This window comes from Herpailurus yagouaroundi, unplaced genomic scaffold (genome assembly GCF_014898765.1).
Source record: "Herpailurus yagouaroundi ecotype Mexico unplaced genomic scaffold, PumYag 67073, whole genome shotgun sequence".
Taxonomy (NCBI): Eukaryota; Metazoa; Chordata; class Mammalia; order Carnivora; family Felidae; genus Herpailurus; species Herpailurus yagouaroundi.
The window spans coordinates 262,131-278,206 of NW_024419925.1; the positions used below are offsets into that span (position 1 = coordinate 262,131).

Below are 16,076 nucleotides of genomic sequence, written 5' to 3' on the forward strand. Positions count from 1 at the left end.
TTTTGTTAACAGACAAGGAAACTGAAGATCAGAGAAGTTACGTCTTACCCAAAGACTGTGATGCAGGATGTTATAGAGCAGAGATTTTAGCTGAGAAAAGTATAATTCCAAAATTTGAGCCCTTGGCCTAATTCATGAAAGATAAGTAGAGCTAGTGGCAGGGCAAGCATTAATTAAACCTGTTTTAAAGAGAAGGGAAGTAGCTAAGCCAATGTTGCATATCTAGAGAAAGGTGGAGCTGTTCCTCCTTGTCATCTACCACCATGAGGCAGTATAGGAGCTGTGAGTTATACAGACATACTTTGAATTCTGCCACCAACATGCCTTCAGTGAGTCACTTTATTTTGTTAAGCCAAATTTTCCCCATCCATTAAAAAAAAATACTATCTGTAAAAAGGGGAAATCAGGTTATCATGAGGACTTAATGGGGAAGGATTTTGAAAGTGCGTAGTATAGTTCTGGCACAGAGGAGTTACTCAACAAATGGTGACTGGCCCTCAGTGGTAGGAAAGGGACCACAGGAACTTCAGCGTTCACAGCTAGAGTCCTTTGTCCATTTCCTAGTTGTTTTACAGTGAAGGAGAGGGGCCTTGACATGAGGTTGAGATAATCTACAAAGCAGGTCATAACCATGGCCAAGATACTTGGTTTTGGATAGGAAAGAAATGGCTCAGCACCAGCACCCCCCCCCCATTGCTTCCTACTAGGTGGCTTTTCAGCAAGGCAAAGCCACCTCAGATTGGGCAGGTTGGCTGGAGCCTCTACTGCCTCACCTATAGGACAAATGGGCCACCCCCACCATTATCCCCATTACCATCATCACCACCAAAAGATCTGGCCAGGATGTTATATTTATGTGAGTTCTGGGCCCATGAGCACTTACTCATTGAAAACCAGGTCAGGGGCAAAGTAGAGCATCCTGGAGTTGACATTGGTGAAGGACCGCCAGCCCATGGCAAACACCATAAGCCCCATCCAGGAGTACTGAATGACTGCCATCTGGTCATCCACGTGCAAGTTGCGGAAGCCTGAAGATGGGGCAGAGGCAGTGGTCAGATTGGGCAATGATGGGCTGAGTGAAGTCCCAGCCATCTTCTGGGCTGAAAATTGCTGAAACTCTAGCAGCTCCTGAGGAGTCCCAGGGACAATCAATACTGAGGAACAGGGGGAGAATAAACTTTATGGTGGGGATAATACTCCTTTCTCTCTCTACCTCACTAGGCTACTCAAATGAGATGATAATGGAGGCAAAATATGGTACTGTCAGTTGGCAGAGAATAATAATCTAACACTGCTTACAATGAGTGAACTCTTTTATAAGTATATTACTTATATTAGCTCATTTATTCTTCAAAATAGTACAATAAATTAGGTTCTATGAGTAGCCCCATCTTGTGAATTAGTAAAAGTGAATCACAGAAAGGTTAAGAAACTTGTCCAAGATTGTAAGGCTAGTGACTGGCAGACTACATTTCAAAGCCAAGCAGTCTGACTCCAAAGCCTGTGCTCTTGATTACTATGCCTTTCTGAAGATGCAGTGTAATAATCATTTCTCCTATATGAACAGCATTTTTCAATTTACAAAGATATTTTCCAGATATATACTTATTTTTCCCTTCTAACAATCCTGGGAAATGAATATTATTACATATCAGCATATGTTGGAATGCATTTGACAGCCACTGCCTTCTCTATACCACCTTCAGGCTCTTTATCTTTTCTCTGATCCTCTTTAGGACTCACTTCCTGTCCATTATTTTGTACTCAACAAGTAATCTGACTTTGCTATTTCCCTACTCTACCATTTCTGCCCTGCTACCATTATTATACACAAATAAGTTCTTTATGACCTGCCTCCTTAGACTAATTTCTTGCCACTTATCTTTTCATAATTTAGCTTCTAATTATTCTGAAAAACTTAGTTTGCTGAACACATCATACTTTCTCATGCCTCCATATCTCTGCTATCTCTGCATAGTCAGTTGCCTTTGTCTAGAATGTATTCCTCCCTCCCTAGGCTTTCCATATGATAAATACCTACTCGTCTTTAAAATTTTCACTGAAAATCTACTTCCTCTGTGAAGCCTTTGCCAATTCATCTAAGCAGACAATGATTCTTGTTTCACCTTCTTACTGAGCTTTGTGTAGCCCCACCCAATTACAACACTTATTACACAGTATTGGAATTTACTTAAGTACACATCTATCTCCTCCACAAGACTTGTAGATTCCTGAAAACAAGAACCATCCCTATTTCATGTTTTCTCCTTAGTACATAGTACAGTTCAGATAGTTGAGTACACATTTTTGAAATATTCATTTAACATTTATTATTTAATTTAATAGTAATTAAGAGGACTAAGGATTCCCATTTTTTTCATTTTATAAAATGGGAATCCAATGATCTCCAAATTATCTACCTTAGTCTCAGAGAGCAGAAGCTCCTAGATGCTACTTCCACAATACCACACAGATAGATCAGATGTAGCTATATTCTTCTGGAGGTTTCCAGACAATTAGATGCTTAGAGAATCACCTCAGAGCTTGTTTTCTACCAGTATCTCAATTCTCTTTTCCCCCAAATATCCAGAATTATCAGAAATTTTGTTTTGCTATACCTCATTAGTAATGCTTCCATTAATTTAGATAAAGTTTCTAAGTTTCCTGTTGATGACCTCATTTAACTCTCACAATAACCCTAGAGAAAAGAAAATATGACACTAATTTTTCTAACAAAGAATTTGAGGACTAGAGAAGTTAATGGACTTACCCAAGGTCATATAGTCTATGTGTGGCTGAATTGGGACTAAAACCTAGGTGTTCTAATTCTCTTCAGGGCCTTTTCCGCTCTACTGCTGAAGGGCACAACTCAAGAACTACCAAGTTCATGAGCTTTTGGTAGCCATAGACCGAGGTCTGAAGTGTACACTATGTAGACATGTCGTTCTGCTTAGTTGGTCCTTGTCTGCCCCAAAACCCCATTTCCCTTTTTCTCTCCTCTCCTCTCCTCTCCTCTCCTCTCCTCTCCTCTCCTCTCCTCTCCTCTCTTTCTTCTCTTCTCTTCTCTTCTCTTCTCTTTTCTTCTCTTCTCTTCTCTTCTCTCTTCTCTGTTCCAACCCTACCAGACATCAGGGATTCTAGAGTCCTCATATCACCACCATTGCAGTTCAATTGATTGACTGCAATCTTAGCTCCCAGGCCTTAGCATCCTATCTTCACTGTAGTGATATGCTGACAGACTAGCTGAAACCTGAGACACCAGAGTGTTTCTTGACAGAAGTCATTCTGTAGCACAGAACTCTTGATACTGACTCTTCCTAGCAGGACACAAAAAGCAGGGATCGAGCATGGAACATACCTTGGGGAAAGGGCCCAGGAGCTTGAAACCTGAGCCTCTGGAGTGGAAGCAAGCAAAGACTTGGCTGCTGAGTGTGTGAATAAGAGGATGTGTAGGGAAAATGAGGATTAAACTGTACAAGTACTAAGGAAGCTGTCAGTACTGATGCTTTTTTCACTCCTTGAAATGCCAGAGGGCTAACAAAGAGGAGAAAAAAGGGAAAGCTTAGTTTGACTGTAATACTAACTAACTAATAATACTAATGGTCCTAGTGAGACCTGCTTAGAACTCAATCCTAATTACTGTGTATACATAAGCAGCATAGCAGGCTAATTTTCCTATAGGTCTAATATGATTACAATACCTAACTCTGTTTTCTAATGCTTAGGCTTTGAAGTTGTCTGCTCAGATAGCATGATTATTAAGTAAGGGGTGACTTGAGGAAACAGTAGCTCCAGCCTATAGGTTTCCTTCAGTACACCTTCACTTAACACCTATTTGGTATTGTATTAGGCTATTCTGGATAAATGAAGAGGAGTTATTATCAAGTTTTGAAACATACCAAACAGGTTAGGGAGCAGAAGTAGTTTCACTGAGATTCTGTTTTCTTGATAAAATTTAGTCAACTCTAATTTCTTAGCAATCTGTAGTGGAAACCTATAGTCCCGTATCTACTCTGGGAGAACATGTCCAAAGAAAAGCCAGCTAGGAAATCTTTGGTGTGCTAATGCATTCAATAACTAAGGTCTTCAAATAAGATAATTCATCCCTGGGACCCATGCAGGAGCTTCTAAGCAAGGCTGGTGGCAGCTTAAATTGATTTTAGTTAAAGCAGTGTCTTTAGTATTCAAGCCTCATAATAATGACCTATCATTTACACAGCATCTACTATGGTTTCAGCTACTGTACTAGGTCCTCTTTATACTTAATCTGAATGTTGCTAACAATTTTCAAGTTAGTGATTGTTCTACTATCTCTACAAATGAAAAAACAAAAGCACATGTCGACATGTGATTAGCTCAGGGCCACACAACTAGTATATAGTGAAGATTCCAAATCAGAAGCATCTGATCACAAATGTACTGAAAACCATCTACTCACCCCCCCTCAATTGATAGTTATTATTTATTAAAGTCCAGGTACTATCCTAGGCAATTTACTTATATGATCACCATCACAGAAAACTTAAAAGAAGAAAATTTATTCAAGTAGATGCCTAGCATGGTGGCTCGCACAGGACAGTAATGCAATCTGTTGAATGAGCAAATAACTAGAACTAGTAGGTAATTATCAATCATATAGATAATAACAGTTCTTATAAATGTGGTAATTGGCTTCTTTTGGAACTACTATTTTAAAAAACCCAGGGTCAGAGATCATTTCCTTGGATGAGCTATGGTGAACTGATACTGACTTGCAGACTTGTTAATGTTAAAGAGAGGGCTTCTGATTCTGGGGGTTGGGCTGAGGAAAGCCAATGACTCGGAATCATACAAATTCTGCCATAATGATTTGCACTAGTTTATTGTAAACACCATCAAATTAGAAATCAGGTAATGTGAGCCCAAATTCTGGTTCTAATTTGTTAAGTAACAAAATGGAATAAGTTAGTTAACCTCTTTGAGCCTTGTCATTTGAAATGTAAATAGTAGCTTCTATGATTAACAGGACTGCTCTGAGGATTAAGTGGAATCACATCTATGAAAAGTTTCTCTCTCCTATATAATAGGGTAATTTAGGTGGTTGGCAAGAGCTAGGAAAGACTAAAATGATTCTCTGTTACACATGTGATATTAAGACATCCAGCTGAATAAGTAATTAGAATTAAAGAAATTTTCTATTTTATTCATTTTTGTATTTTTTCCTTCCTTTGTGAACTGTTTTGGCACAGTGCATACACAACCAGAGTCCTTGGGTCTTCTTCCCAGTGGTCGTATTGACTAGTCGACCTCAGCTTCTCAAGCAGGGAAGGTGTATGACTGGGTCTTGTGAGTTAAAAATAGAGGTTTGATATCCAACATGCAAGGTCTTCAAAGGCAGCTTTGAAGTGGGCATCCAAGTGGGCTTGGATAAGGCTTTGACCCCTCACTATAAATCCCAGGGCTTCAGAACTATAGGGGCACTACATAGACTATGGGTAGAGTGGGATGAGGAGAAGATTTGGAATTAGGAGGGGACCTGGGCTCAAGTTCTGGTCCTACTACTTTCTGACCATGTAGCTGTAGGCCAAGCATGCCACTTCTTAGAGCTTTAATGCTTTTATGTATAAAATAGGAAAAAGAATCCCTACTTTATAGGATTGTTATGAAGATCAAATCAGGTAATACAAATGAAGCTGCTCTGTTCACCATAAATTTCAATATGAGTGGCAGTTTTTCTTAGAACACATGTTAATTTTTGACTCCATAACAAGTTTAGGTTGTCCATATTTCAAACGAATCTTTGAGTTATAGAATTTTGGGATGAAGACAACCATCAAAGTATTTATTCTTCATTGGTTTCCAAACTATGTTCCTTGGAGCCCTAAGATTCTGTAAGATTGACCTGAGGCTTATTTCACGGTAGTGAGTGAGAGGCACTGGCTTTAAATCAACCAGCTCTACTTGGATCTGTATACAATGTTTTTAACAAATAAAGAGTTTGGCTGCTAAAGGAAAGTTTATCCTTGGATAGATGAACTCTGAGGTTTCTTCAAGCTCTAATATCCTAATAAACAGAACAGTTCAAACCTCAGATGGCCTAGGTAGAAAGTGAGTTCCCCACCATTGGAGGTAACCAAGCAGAAGGTAGACAGAAATTTTGTATTTCTTTCACTATCACCTAATATTTCCTCCCACTATAATTCCCAAGGCAGTTTAAAGAGCACTAAGAGTTCCTTGAAGCAAAATTTGAAAACCATCAATTTAGTCCAAACTACTCCTCTCACAATATAGATGAAGAAATTGAGACCCAGAAAGGGAAGGGGTCACACAATGAGTTAGTAGAACCTAACTGTTCTGAACCTAGAACTAGAACCTAAGTGTTCTGACTCTCAATCCCTTCTTTCTACCATATTATATTAGAAGAGTTCCTAAAGGTAATATTGATGACAGAGTATCAGTCAGGCTCAAAACTATCTTTGCAGGTGAGCCTGTATGTGCACATGTAGAAGAATATCTTAAGGTATATAAGGTTATGGTGTCCACACAGTCTGTGATTATGGGGACATTCGCTGACTATATACGTGGGTTTAACATGCAAACGTGATTGCTGTATGCTGATGTGAGGAATATGGAATATTCCATAATGCTGCTCTTCTTGATTTATTAATTTTCCTTATTTTTAAAATGGAAATTATACCATTCACTTCCCTCCATAAGGTTATAGTGAGTACTGCATGAGTTAATTGGCGGGGAAGGATCAGACATGGCGCTGGCCGATAGGAGCAATTCACTAAATATGATCTACCTTATCCCATGCCCCTAGTTTCCATTTCCTTACCAGGCAAGGCCTTGGCCCACTTGACCACATGTACAAGTTGTCTTTCGCCCAATTCATTAAGGCTAGAGAGCAAGGCTGCAAAGGAGTCGGGCTGGTTGTTGTCGTGTCCAGCACATACCACGCCTGGCTCAATGGCTTCCAGGACATTCAGAAAGATGGGCTGACACTCATAGCCTTCAATGTGTGACACTGTCAGCTTCTGGGTTGGCTCCTCAGTGGGGCTGGTGGCATTGGAAGCCTCCCCTTCCTCCTGTAGTTTCAGATTACCAAGTTTCTTCAGCTTCCGGGCTATTGGGAAGGAAAGGAAACTTGGATTTATTATCAATGGCCAAACACACAATTCAACTACCCTGTTAGAAGAGTTGACTAAGCTAAGAAAATAAGTATGCTCATTCTCCCTGGTTACAGAATCTAAACTCCGTAAGGACAAGTGCTCAGTTTAAACACTGGTTGAATGAATTGAATGAATGAATGAATGATTCATCATTCCAAATCCCTACTAAATCCAAAGTTTCATATCTTGCTTTCTACTCAGGCCCACTCTGGATTTAATAAATGGGAATTTTCTCGTGTTACAGCATTTCCTACTGAACACTATAACAGCCTCAGATATTGTCAAATGTTTACACCCATAGTTGAACATACACTGTAACACACATATTGATTTTCATCTTTACCAAAGGGGAAATTAAGAAGCTAAAGGGCTGAAATCCCCAATATTATCAAAGAACTAACAGAATGTCCCTGACTCTATACTCTGTAAGATAGGAGCCATACTAAGAGGCAGACATCAGAAAGAATGATAGAAATAGCATTATTTAAAACAACAATAATCTCAAACTCAAATCTGAAGAGCCAACCTCCCCCTGTGCCTGCACACACACAATTTAGATAGAGGTTTTTGGGCGTCCTGATGTTTATTTTGTTTTATTTTCCCTGGCATTTATATTGGCAGAAATATAAGTAATTGAAAAGGTTATAACTTTGAGGCCTAGCATAGGCAGTTGTACTGGGGAGAACCATAAGCTACTTTATGTTTAATCCCTTTAAAATAGCAATAATAATAAGTAAAAAATAAAAGAGAGAATTTGATTGCTCAATTTAAATGGATAAATAGAACAAAACCTGTTGTTCATATGTTTCTGGATCCTATAGAAAAAGATCTGGAACTGACTTCTGGAACTGACTTTCAGTTATAATTAGAAAAATAAGTCCTGGAAACTCCAATCATAGTGCAACTCAGTAAGTCAATGCAAGGATGGTTCAAACATTTGGATCAACAACTAGGATACAGGAGGAGAAAATGGTAGGGTTGGTGGTGTAAGAGGAACACAGAGAACTCAGGGTAAAATAACAGGTGAGACTAGAAAATCAACCCAAAGTACAAGATGACATTGTCCAGCAATCATTTCTGCAGGGCTTGCACAGTCAGTATTAAGGAGATATGCACACACACTGTCAACTCCCATGCCCCACCTCCACCAAGGGCAAAGGATAGAAGGTATGGGCCCATCTTCTCCCAGATCTAGAGGCCTGGAACCCAAAATATCTTGTCATGTGGTGAACCAATTGCTGACATGGATTCTTGTAGGCGTCTGCACAGTTTGGTAGTGCCTCCTGGATCTGTTCCCTTGGTACAGTTTCTAAAGGTAGACCCCATCTTTCCCATCACTAGCAGTTCCTGGCTTTGAGCTCAGGAGCTGTCAGACCACGTCTTCCCCATTCCAATCTGAAAGAGGACAGAGATGTTATTAGCTCTATGCCTGAGGTAACTAACAAAAATGAAGATAACTATTTTTTTTAATTTTTTAAGTTTTTATTCATTTATTTTTAATATTAAATATAATTTATTGTCAGATTGGTTTCCATACAACACCCAGTGCTTATCCTAACAGATGCCCTCCTCAATGCCTATCACCCACTTTCACCTCTCCCCCACGCCCCATCAACCCTCAGTTTGTTCTCGAAATTTAAGAGTCTCTTATGGTTTGCCTCCTTCCCTCTCTGTAACTTTTTCCCCCTCCCCCTCCCCTATGGTCTTCTGCTAAGTTTAAAGATAACTATTTTTTTCATGGTCTTCTATGTGCCTCACTTCATGAACACATTGTATAATTTATTTACACATGATCCTAGGAAGTTAGGAGTATTTTCTATCCCTGTTTTATAAGTGAGTAAACTTAGGAAACATAGATATCCAGAAAGGGAACCCAATAATATGAACCTGGTTTGCTGACTACGAAGCTTATGCTCTTTCTACTGTATCATGATGCTTCCTCAAGGTCTCTGAAGCCTGAACACTACTTCTAGCCAAACAGCAGAGTTGAGGAGCGGGGCTGGGCTTATATTCCCTCTGACTTCCATCCTCACCCTTGACTTCAAACTTCAGTAACTAGTATCAGATCCAGAAGGGAAGAGGCAGGAAACTATGAAAATATTCCAGCCATGTGCCCAAAGTAGAAACAGGTTTGGGACACTATAATGGCCTTAAAATTCACATACAATGACAAAGTAGGAAAGGTCTACAGAAATCTTCTCACCCAGGAGCCACAGCTTCAAAATACCTTCAGGGTCTACATAGGCAATAGAGTGGTGTGTGCTTGTCTGTGTGTGTGTGTGTGTGTGTGTGTGTGTGTGTGTGCACAGGAGAATGGTAGAAACTTTGGTGAACAAGAGTAAATGGCTACTGGCCTTCCTGCCCCTGCCATGCACATGCACGTGCACACATACACACAACCCTAGAAGGCATTAGTGTAACATTGAAAAATCTTCCTGGAGCTCCTCTGTATTCTAAAGGTAAATTAGTACTTAACTACCATTTTGAGATTTCTGACATTAATCCAAACTTTCAAGTCAAAGATGGGGAGGCTGAGTCCAGAAAGAGTGATCACCTACTGGCAAAGCTAAGACTAAAACCAGGGCTTTTATTCCTGATCCAGAGTTCTATGTGCCACATCAGCTCTCTTTTTGACTAACTTGTTTCTACTTTGTCACAGTTCTTGCCTCTCTGAGTCTCTTCTAGATATGCACTGTCCAACACAGTAACTATCCACAGGTGGTGATTTACATTTAAATTAATTAGAATTAAAGAAAATTAAAAATATAACTCCTTATTCTCACTAGCTACATTTCAAGTGCTCAACAATACAGACATAGAATATTTCCATCATCCCAGAAAGTTCTATGGAATAATGCTGTGAATTTAGACTGTTTTCTGGGGCAGCTGTCTCATTCGTCATGCCCTATTCATGCTATTGATAAAGAAGAAAAGAATATAAATAAATTTTATACCGATGAATCTATGAGCTTTTCTGAAAGGTACAGGGACAAAGCAATTGGTGCTGATGCAATCAGTGAAGTATGCTCTGTCACCTCAACTCTCTCACCAGAGATGTCAGTGGGGTGATGACTCGTGGACCTAAGTAAACTGATTACAAGCAAGAGCAGTATGTGCAGATACTTTGGGGAGAATCCATCAACATGAAATAATTCCCCTTCTTTACATAGTGCTAATGAGAACTTGGCTGGTATTTTCACATCCTCCTCCTCTAGATCTATATGGCATCTGCTTGAGGAAAAGAAGCTGCATTCCCACTGGCCTCTAAGACCTGGGTAATGTGCTGTCCTTGCACCCACACTGGCCCAAGCTGCACCAGGTGTTCTGGCCTCTCTGCCTGAAGAGGGTGACTGTACTGAACGTAATTGAAATCAGATTCCATTCATTCTGCCAGGGGATCCTCTGTTCTCTTTCTGCAGCAGAGACCAGCATGTTGCTAGACGACTTGGAATGCTGGACAATGAGGCTTGATAGTCTCAGCTGTTACCCAATGCTCAAGGCCTTGTTTTCTTCCATGAAGGCCACCCCCACACCCCTCCTTCCTCCTGCACCTGAGCCCCAGCGTCAGATCTAACTCTTTCATGTGAGGTACAGGCCTGCCAACTCCTATTATGGCAGAGACCCACTGGTTTACTTAAATTGAGGGTGAATTCAGGAGAAAAGGGATAGTAAAGGTGGATAGTCTTAATGGTGTTTGCTGTTTTGCATCTCTTCCCTGTCTTTCAGTCTCAGGTCAGATCAGTGACAACAAAGGGCCACTGGCAAGTCACTTCCCTGTCCCAACTTGCTCTGTAGGGGATTGGAGCACCTGACATGATGTCTGGATCCTGCTGTCTGGATCCTATGGAGAACTCACTTTTCATACTGGTGGTATTAGACCCCTATGAGGGTTGTCTCTAATAGCACCAGAAAAAGATTTTTCAATTCAGGTTCCACAGTGTATCCCCAAGGGGAGGTAGATGTTATTAGTGTGTAGCTTCCATAGCCACTGTGACCATTAGGTGCTGTTCCAGCCTAATTCCTTGCCACCTCAAGATAGAGGCTTTCTTATCCATGGGCAGGGACAATGCAAGTGAAGTTAAGTTCCCAAAGGTTTAGAAAACTGGAATCACTCTCCCTAAGGTCAAGGATGTTTCTCTTCTTCATATCTCACCATAAAATCTGGAGCATAAAAAATCACTTTCTGTGGTAGATGGACTTCTGAGATGGCACCCAACAGTCTCAATACCTGGTTGTATACACATCTTTTTCCAGTTATTTAGTTAAACACTAATCTACTTGTTGTTGTAAAAGGATTAGGTAGGTGTAATTAAGCTCAAAATTGAACTGAATTTGAAGTTTGGTTATCTTTGATGGCTTGACCTACTCAGATTAACTCTTAAAAGAGACTGGGTTCTTCATGGAGTCAGGGGGATTCAACATAAGGAAGAGTCTCTGTTGCTGGCTTTTAAGGTGGAGGGATCAACATGCCAAGGAATAAGAACAGATTCTAGGAGCTCAGAGCAGCCTCTCTCTGGATGATGGCCAGAAAGGAAAGGGGAACCTTAATTCTACAACTGCAAGGAACTGAATCTTGCCATAATCAAATGAACTTGGTCAAGAGCCCTGAGTTCCAGAATACAGTGCAGGCTGGACAATACTTTGATTTCATATTTGTGAAACAGTGAGCTGAGAAACCGGTGTCAGACTTCTGGCTTACAGAACTGTGAACTGATAAATAGTTACTGTTTGAAGTTGTTAAATTTGTGATGATTTTTTTATGAAGCAATAGAAAGCTAATACACTTTCCTTATAGGAGTGTGGTATATGGCAAGATAAGAGGCTTCAGAGTCAGACAATTTTGAGTTCAAATCCCAGCTCTGTAAATTACTAGCTTAATAACTTTTAACTCTTTGCTCTCTCAGATTTTCTGAAATTCAGTTTCCTCATTCTTAGGACACTTATGAGAACCAAATGAGAGAGACTGTTTGGCACATAATGAGTGAGCCCTCCTTTACTCTCCATCCATTTCTAAAGAGTAGGGAGTGAATGGCTTGCAGGTGACCTAACTCGGGCATGGGGAAGAAGAAACAGAAGGATTAAGATAACCAAATACAGCAGAGAAGGGAAGAGTATGACACATTTATTAGATGAAAAAAAGTAACTGAGTTTTTTCTGCATATAACTGGCTATAACACTGAATTCAGATCTTACTTGTAATTCTAAGTGCTAAGTAAACATAAAGATATGTTTGGTGCAGGGCTGCAAATTATTTGTGAAACCAGACTAGGCTATACGTATATGAATGTATTTGAGTATGTGTGTGTGCAGGTGCTTTTATATTACAGTGCTTAAATACAGGGGTCATGATCTCAAATATCTTCACTAGTCAGGCAGATATGTAAATGAGGAAAATAGTCTAGTGAACATAAACAGGGCTGGGGACAGTGAAAAGTAATTGATGCCCTGCCTAGGGGCAATCTATGTTAATTTTCTAAACAAAGACTGTGCTTGGCAAACACAATTTTGTAAGTGAATATTGGCCTGGGGAAAGCCAGTTTGTGGCCTCTGACTTAAATCATGCCAGCCATCTTTTCATCTACTGGGACTGTAGTCAGGGGATCTCACTGTATGACCTTGGGGACATCTTTTTCCTTCTTCTGTACTTAGTTTTCTCATATATGTATAAAAAGCAATAGTTATGAGCAAAGAATTTGCAGCCAAACTATCCATTGTAAGCCTGGCTGTACTGCTTACTAGCTATGTGACTTTGGAAAAGACCTCGCCTTTCTGTACTTCAATTTCCTCATCTGTAAGGTGGAGTATTAATACCTAATTAATAAGGTTTTTAATTAAGAATATACAGACACTGTGGTGGTGCCTGTGAGTAGAGGGATGATTCTACACCACCAGAAGGACTGCTTCAAGACTGAAACATGATGAAAAAAATGCATTCACCTTAAGGAGGCACAATGCAATGATGATATCAAAGTTCTAAAATGTTATTTACAATAAAGGGTTTTTTTTTTTTATTATTGTGGTGGTATTCAGAGTCTAAGGGGATGTATGACCTTGAACATATCCCTTGACTCTGAGAAGAGGCAAAGTGGGTCTGAACACATGCTTCATTCTTTCAAACCAGAATAACAGTGCTTTAGTTTGTAACTACATTTGGGACTCTTCGTCAGATTTTGTTTGAAGAAAAGGTTTCATTGCCAAGAAAATGTTTGAAGGCCTCAGATCTTGTCTATCCATTCCTCTCCCATCCAAACCTATCCCTATTTAAAATATGAGAAGAATGAAGGCCAAGTTTTGCCTCAGGTCACACAGCTAGATAGTAGCAGATCACTAAAGACTCAGGTACCCAGACTTCTAGGGTGGTACACTTTCCATTTTATTAGGCTGAATAGCATGTGAATAGGGAGAAGAGGCAGTTGGGAGATGAGTGGTGAGTGGGGAATAAGTAGGAACAGGGACAAGAGACAGGGAACAGAGCCAGTCCTTGGCAGGCATGGAATGAAAGATTAGTAAGGGGTGCATCCAACTATAAGTGTACACTAATAATTGCAGACCAAATTTTCTAAGGCAAGAAGCCTCCTTGGCCCTATCCCCCATGACTCCATTCTCCTCCAAGTCCCAATTTTGAGTCAGAGAAATAGCTTGCAAAAAGAATATCAAATTTTATCTTTCAAGGTCTATGTTGGATTATTTAGTCTAATGGTTTTTAGTTCATGGAGTAAACGTAATTAATAATAGAATGATATGCAATGCTGCATATCCTTGCCAAAGCACATGATCTGGCAGAAACTATTCCCAAGTCTCTCTCTGACTAGTGAGCCAGAATAAAGGGGGTCACTTTCCAGATGCTATCCTGGGTGAGGGGCACAAAGTCATTATCAAAAATCTGCTCATGTGAAATTGCAAAGCCTGGAAATGCTTTCACATACCAGGCTTTTCCACTGGAAAAAGTAACTACGTGAATTTAGAGCATACATGCTCTTACAATTACATTTAAACTGACATTAAAAACAAATGTGAAACAGCCCAAGCTGAACAGGTCAGCATGACCTGGAAAGCAAAGGAGAGAAAAAAAAGAGAGAGAGAAAAGTAAAAAAAAGGCTCAAAGTTAACAGCATTAATTCTGTCAGTCTGTTGTAAATAAGAAAATACCATTGCTGTATTAATGGCTTTATTAAGGAAATTTGCTAGCAAAAATATGTAACGTTCAAACAAACAGAAAGCAGTTAAAAATAAACTACATTAGTCTTTCAATCCACATTAGGGAACCTCTTGTTGGCTTAGAGATTCAAATTCTGTCCAAGGAGTGGCAAACTCCCCTCCCTCCAGAAGTCTTTCCTTGGCTTTTTTCCAGAATGTTGCTGACTCAGGGGAGGGAGTGAGGGGATAGAGAGAGAGAGAGAGAGAGAGAGAGAGAGAGAGAGAGAGAGAGAAGAGAAGAGATTGAGAGAGAGAGAGAAGGTGGAGAGAGACTGGAGAAGGAGGAGAGTGGGAAATGCAGGCCCCAGGCAAGGCAGAAAGAGTTCTGACTCTCATATTTGTCTGCCCTTGGTCTCACAGACTCCACATCCACAAGAAGGAAACTGGTTTCAATATGGAGTCTTTGGGGAAGAGACAGAGAATATCAAGATATTACAAACTCTAAGTGTCTCTCCATTTGGAATAATGCAAAGTTCTCTCAAGCTGGCTTGAGAGAAGAATAAGAACTCATACCTGATGGAGAGGCAAGGGAATGATGTGAATGAGTAGTGGGGGATTATGGGGTACTAAGGCTAGAAGTAAAAGGTACAGTCTGATCCACTTTCCTCCTTCATCATAACTTCAATAGGAAATAAGAGTAGACACCAGTTTTTAGATTTTGCCTTCCTCCCTCTTTATGAAAGGATTAAGAGCATGTGCTTCTGAAAACAGAATCGCCTTGACTTTGGGAATAAGGAGAAAATAACTGACTCTAGTCTCCTGGTCTGTTTGCAGAGAGGGGCCAGCTGGCTTCTTAGAGCTGCTCCTTCAGGAGAAGCAGAAATCTGGTCCTTGTTTACTGAACTTATATGGATCAGCTTCTGCCTTCATCTCAGTGATAGAGACTGAGGTTAAAAGCTAAGTCCTTGGCAGTGGTCCAGCAGAATGGAAGTAAGGGGAAACTCATGAGCTGAATAATGACCAAGTAAAAATGGCCATAGGAGCCTCAGCTAGGAAGCACCTTGAGTCCCATCAGCAAAGCTTATTTCTGGCAGCACACTGTGGAAAGTGAGCAACCAAGCCAGAGCTTCACAGCATCCATGCACCTGAGTGCCATCACATATAAGCCAAAATAACTAAAAAGCACTATGCTAATGCCAAGTCATATTATAGAAATCAACAATCATGATACTACTACATGAAAGATAATTGATATTACTTCTAGAGCTAGTCCTCACAACATCCCTGTGAAGTACGGAAATGATGAGTTCCGTTGAAGGGAGTCATTAACCAAGAGAGTAGCCCCTAGCCCCAATGGTGGAGTCTGTTTTGAGGAGCAAGGGTAAGAGGCCCTAAGCTTCAGATTCCAGGTACTTCCAAGGTATCCATTAGAACCTTCTAGAGCCCTCATTTCTGAATGAAGTTGGTCAGCATTTCTTCGGTGTCTGGTTGTTCTGAGACACTTGCAATTGCCAACCGGGAATTTTTCTAATATGAAATAGAGACACCGTTGAATGTAGCAACTTAAAGGATGGGCTTGCATCTAGCAGTCCCCATAATCAGATGCTTGAGTGAGGTCCTCTGATGTAAGAGGCAGCATGCAAAATTTTTAGAGAGGGGGTGGCTGCAATTTTAGATTGGGTTTTTTTTTCTTTTCCTACCTATCTGTAAGATAGGCAAGATGGAAAAAATGGAAAATTCCTACTTAAAGTTGTTTTCCCCCCTCTCTTTTATGCTTTATTGACAAAT

General features: G+C 40.2%; 1 protein-coding gene across 3 annotated transcripts in view; it reads right to left on the bottom strand.

Moving 5' to 3' along the window:
- Positions 1–16,076, bottom strand: part of AR (androgen receptor) — a 201,341-nt gene that overhangs the window by 11,254 nt on the left and 174,011 nt on the right. For 2 of the 3 annotated variants that reach the window (XM_040466963.1, XM_040466962.1), the window contains 2 exons: positions 6,818–7,105; positions 884–1,028 (listed from right to left, as the gene is read on the bottom strand). In XM_040466963.1, the coding sequence (XP_040322897.1) occupies positions 884–1,028; positions 6,818–7,105 (433 nt within the window). The remainder of the gene's footprint in view (positions 1–883; positions 1,029–6,817; positions 7,106–16,076) is intronic. The other variant, XM_040466964.1, reaches the window with a different exon arrangement.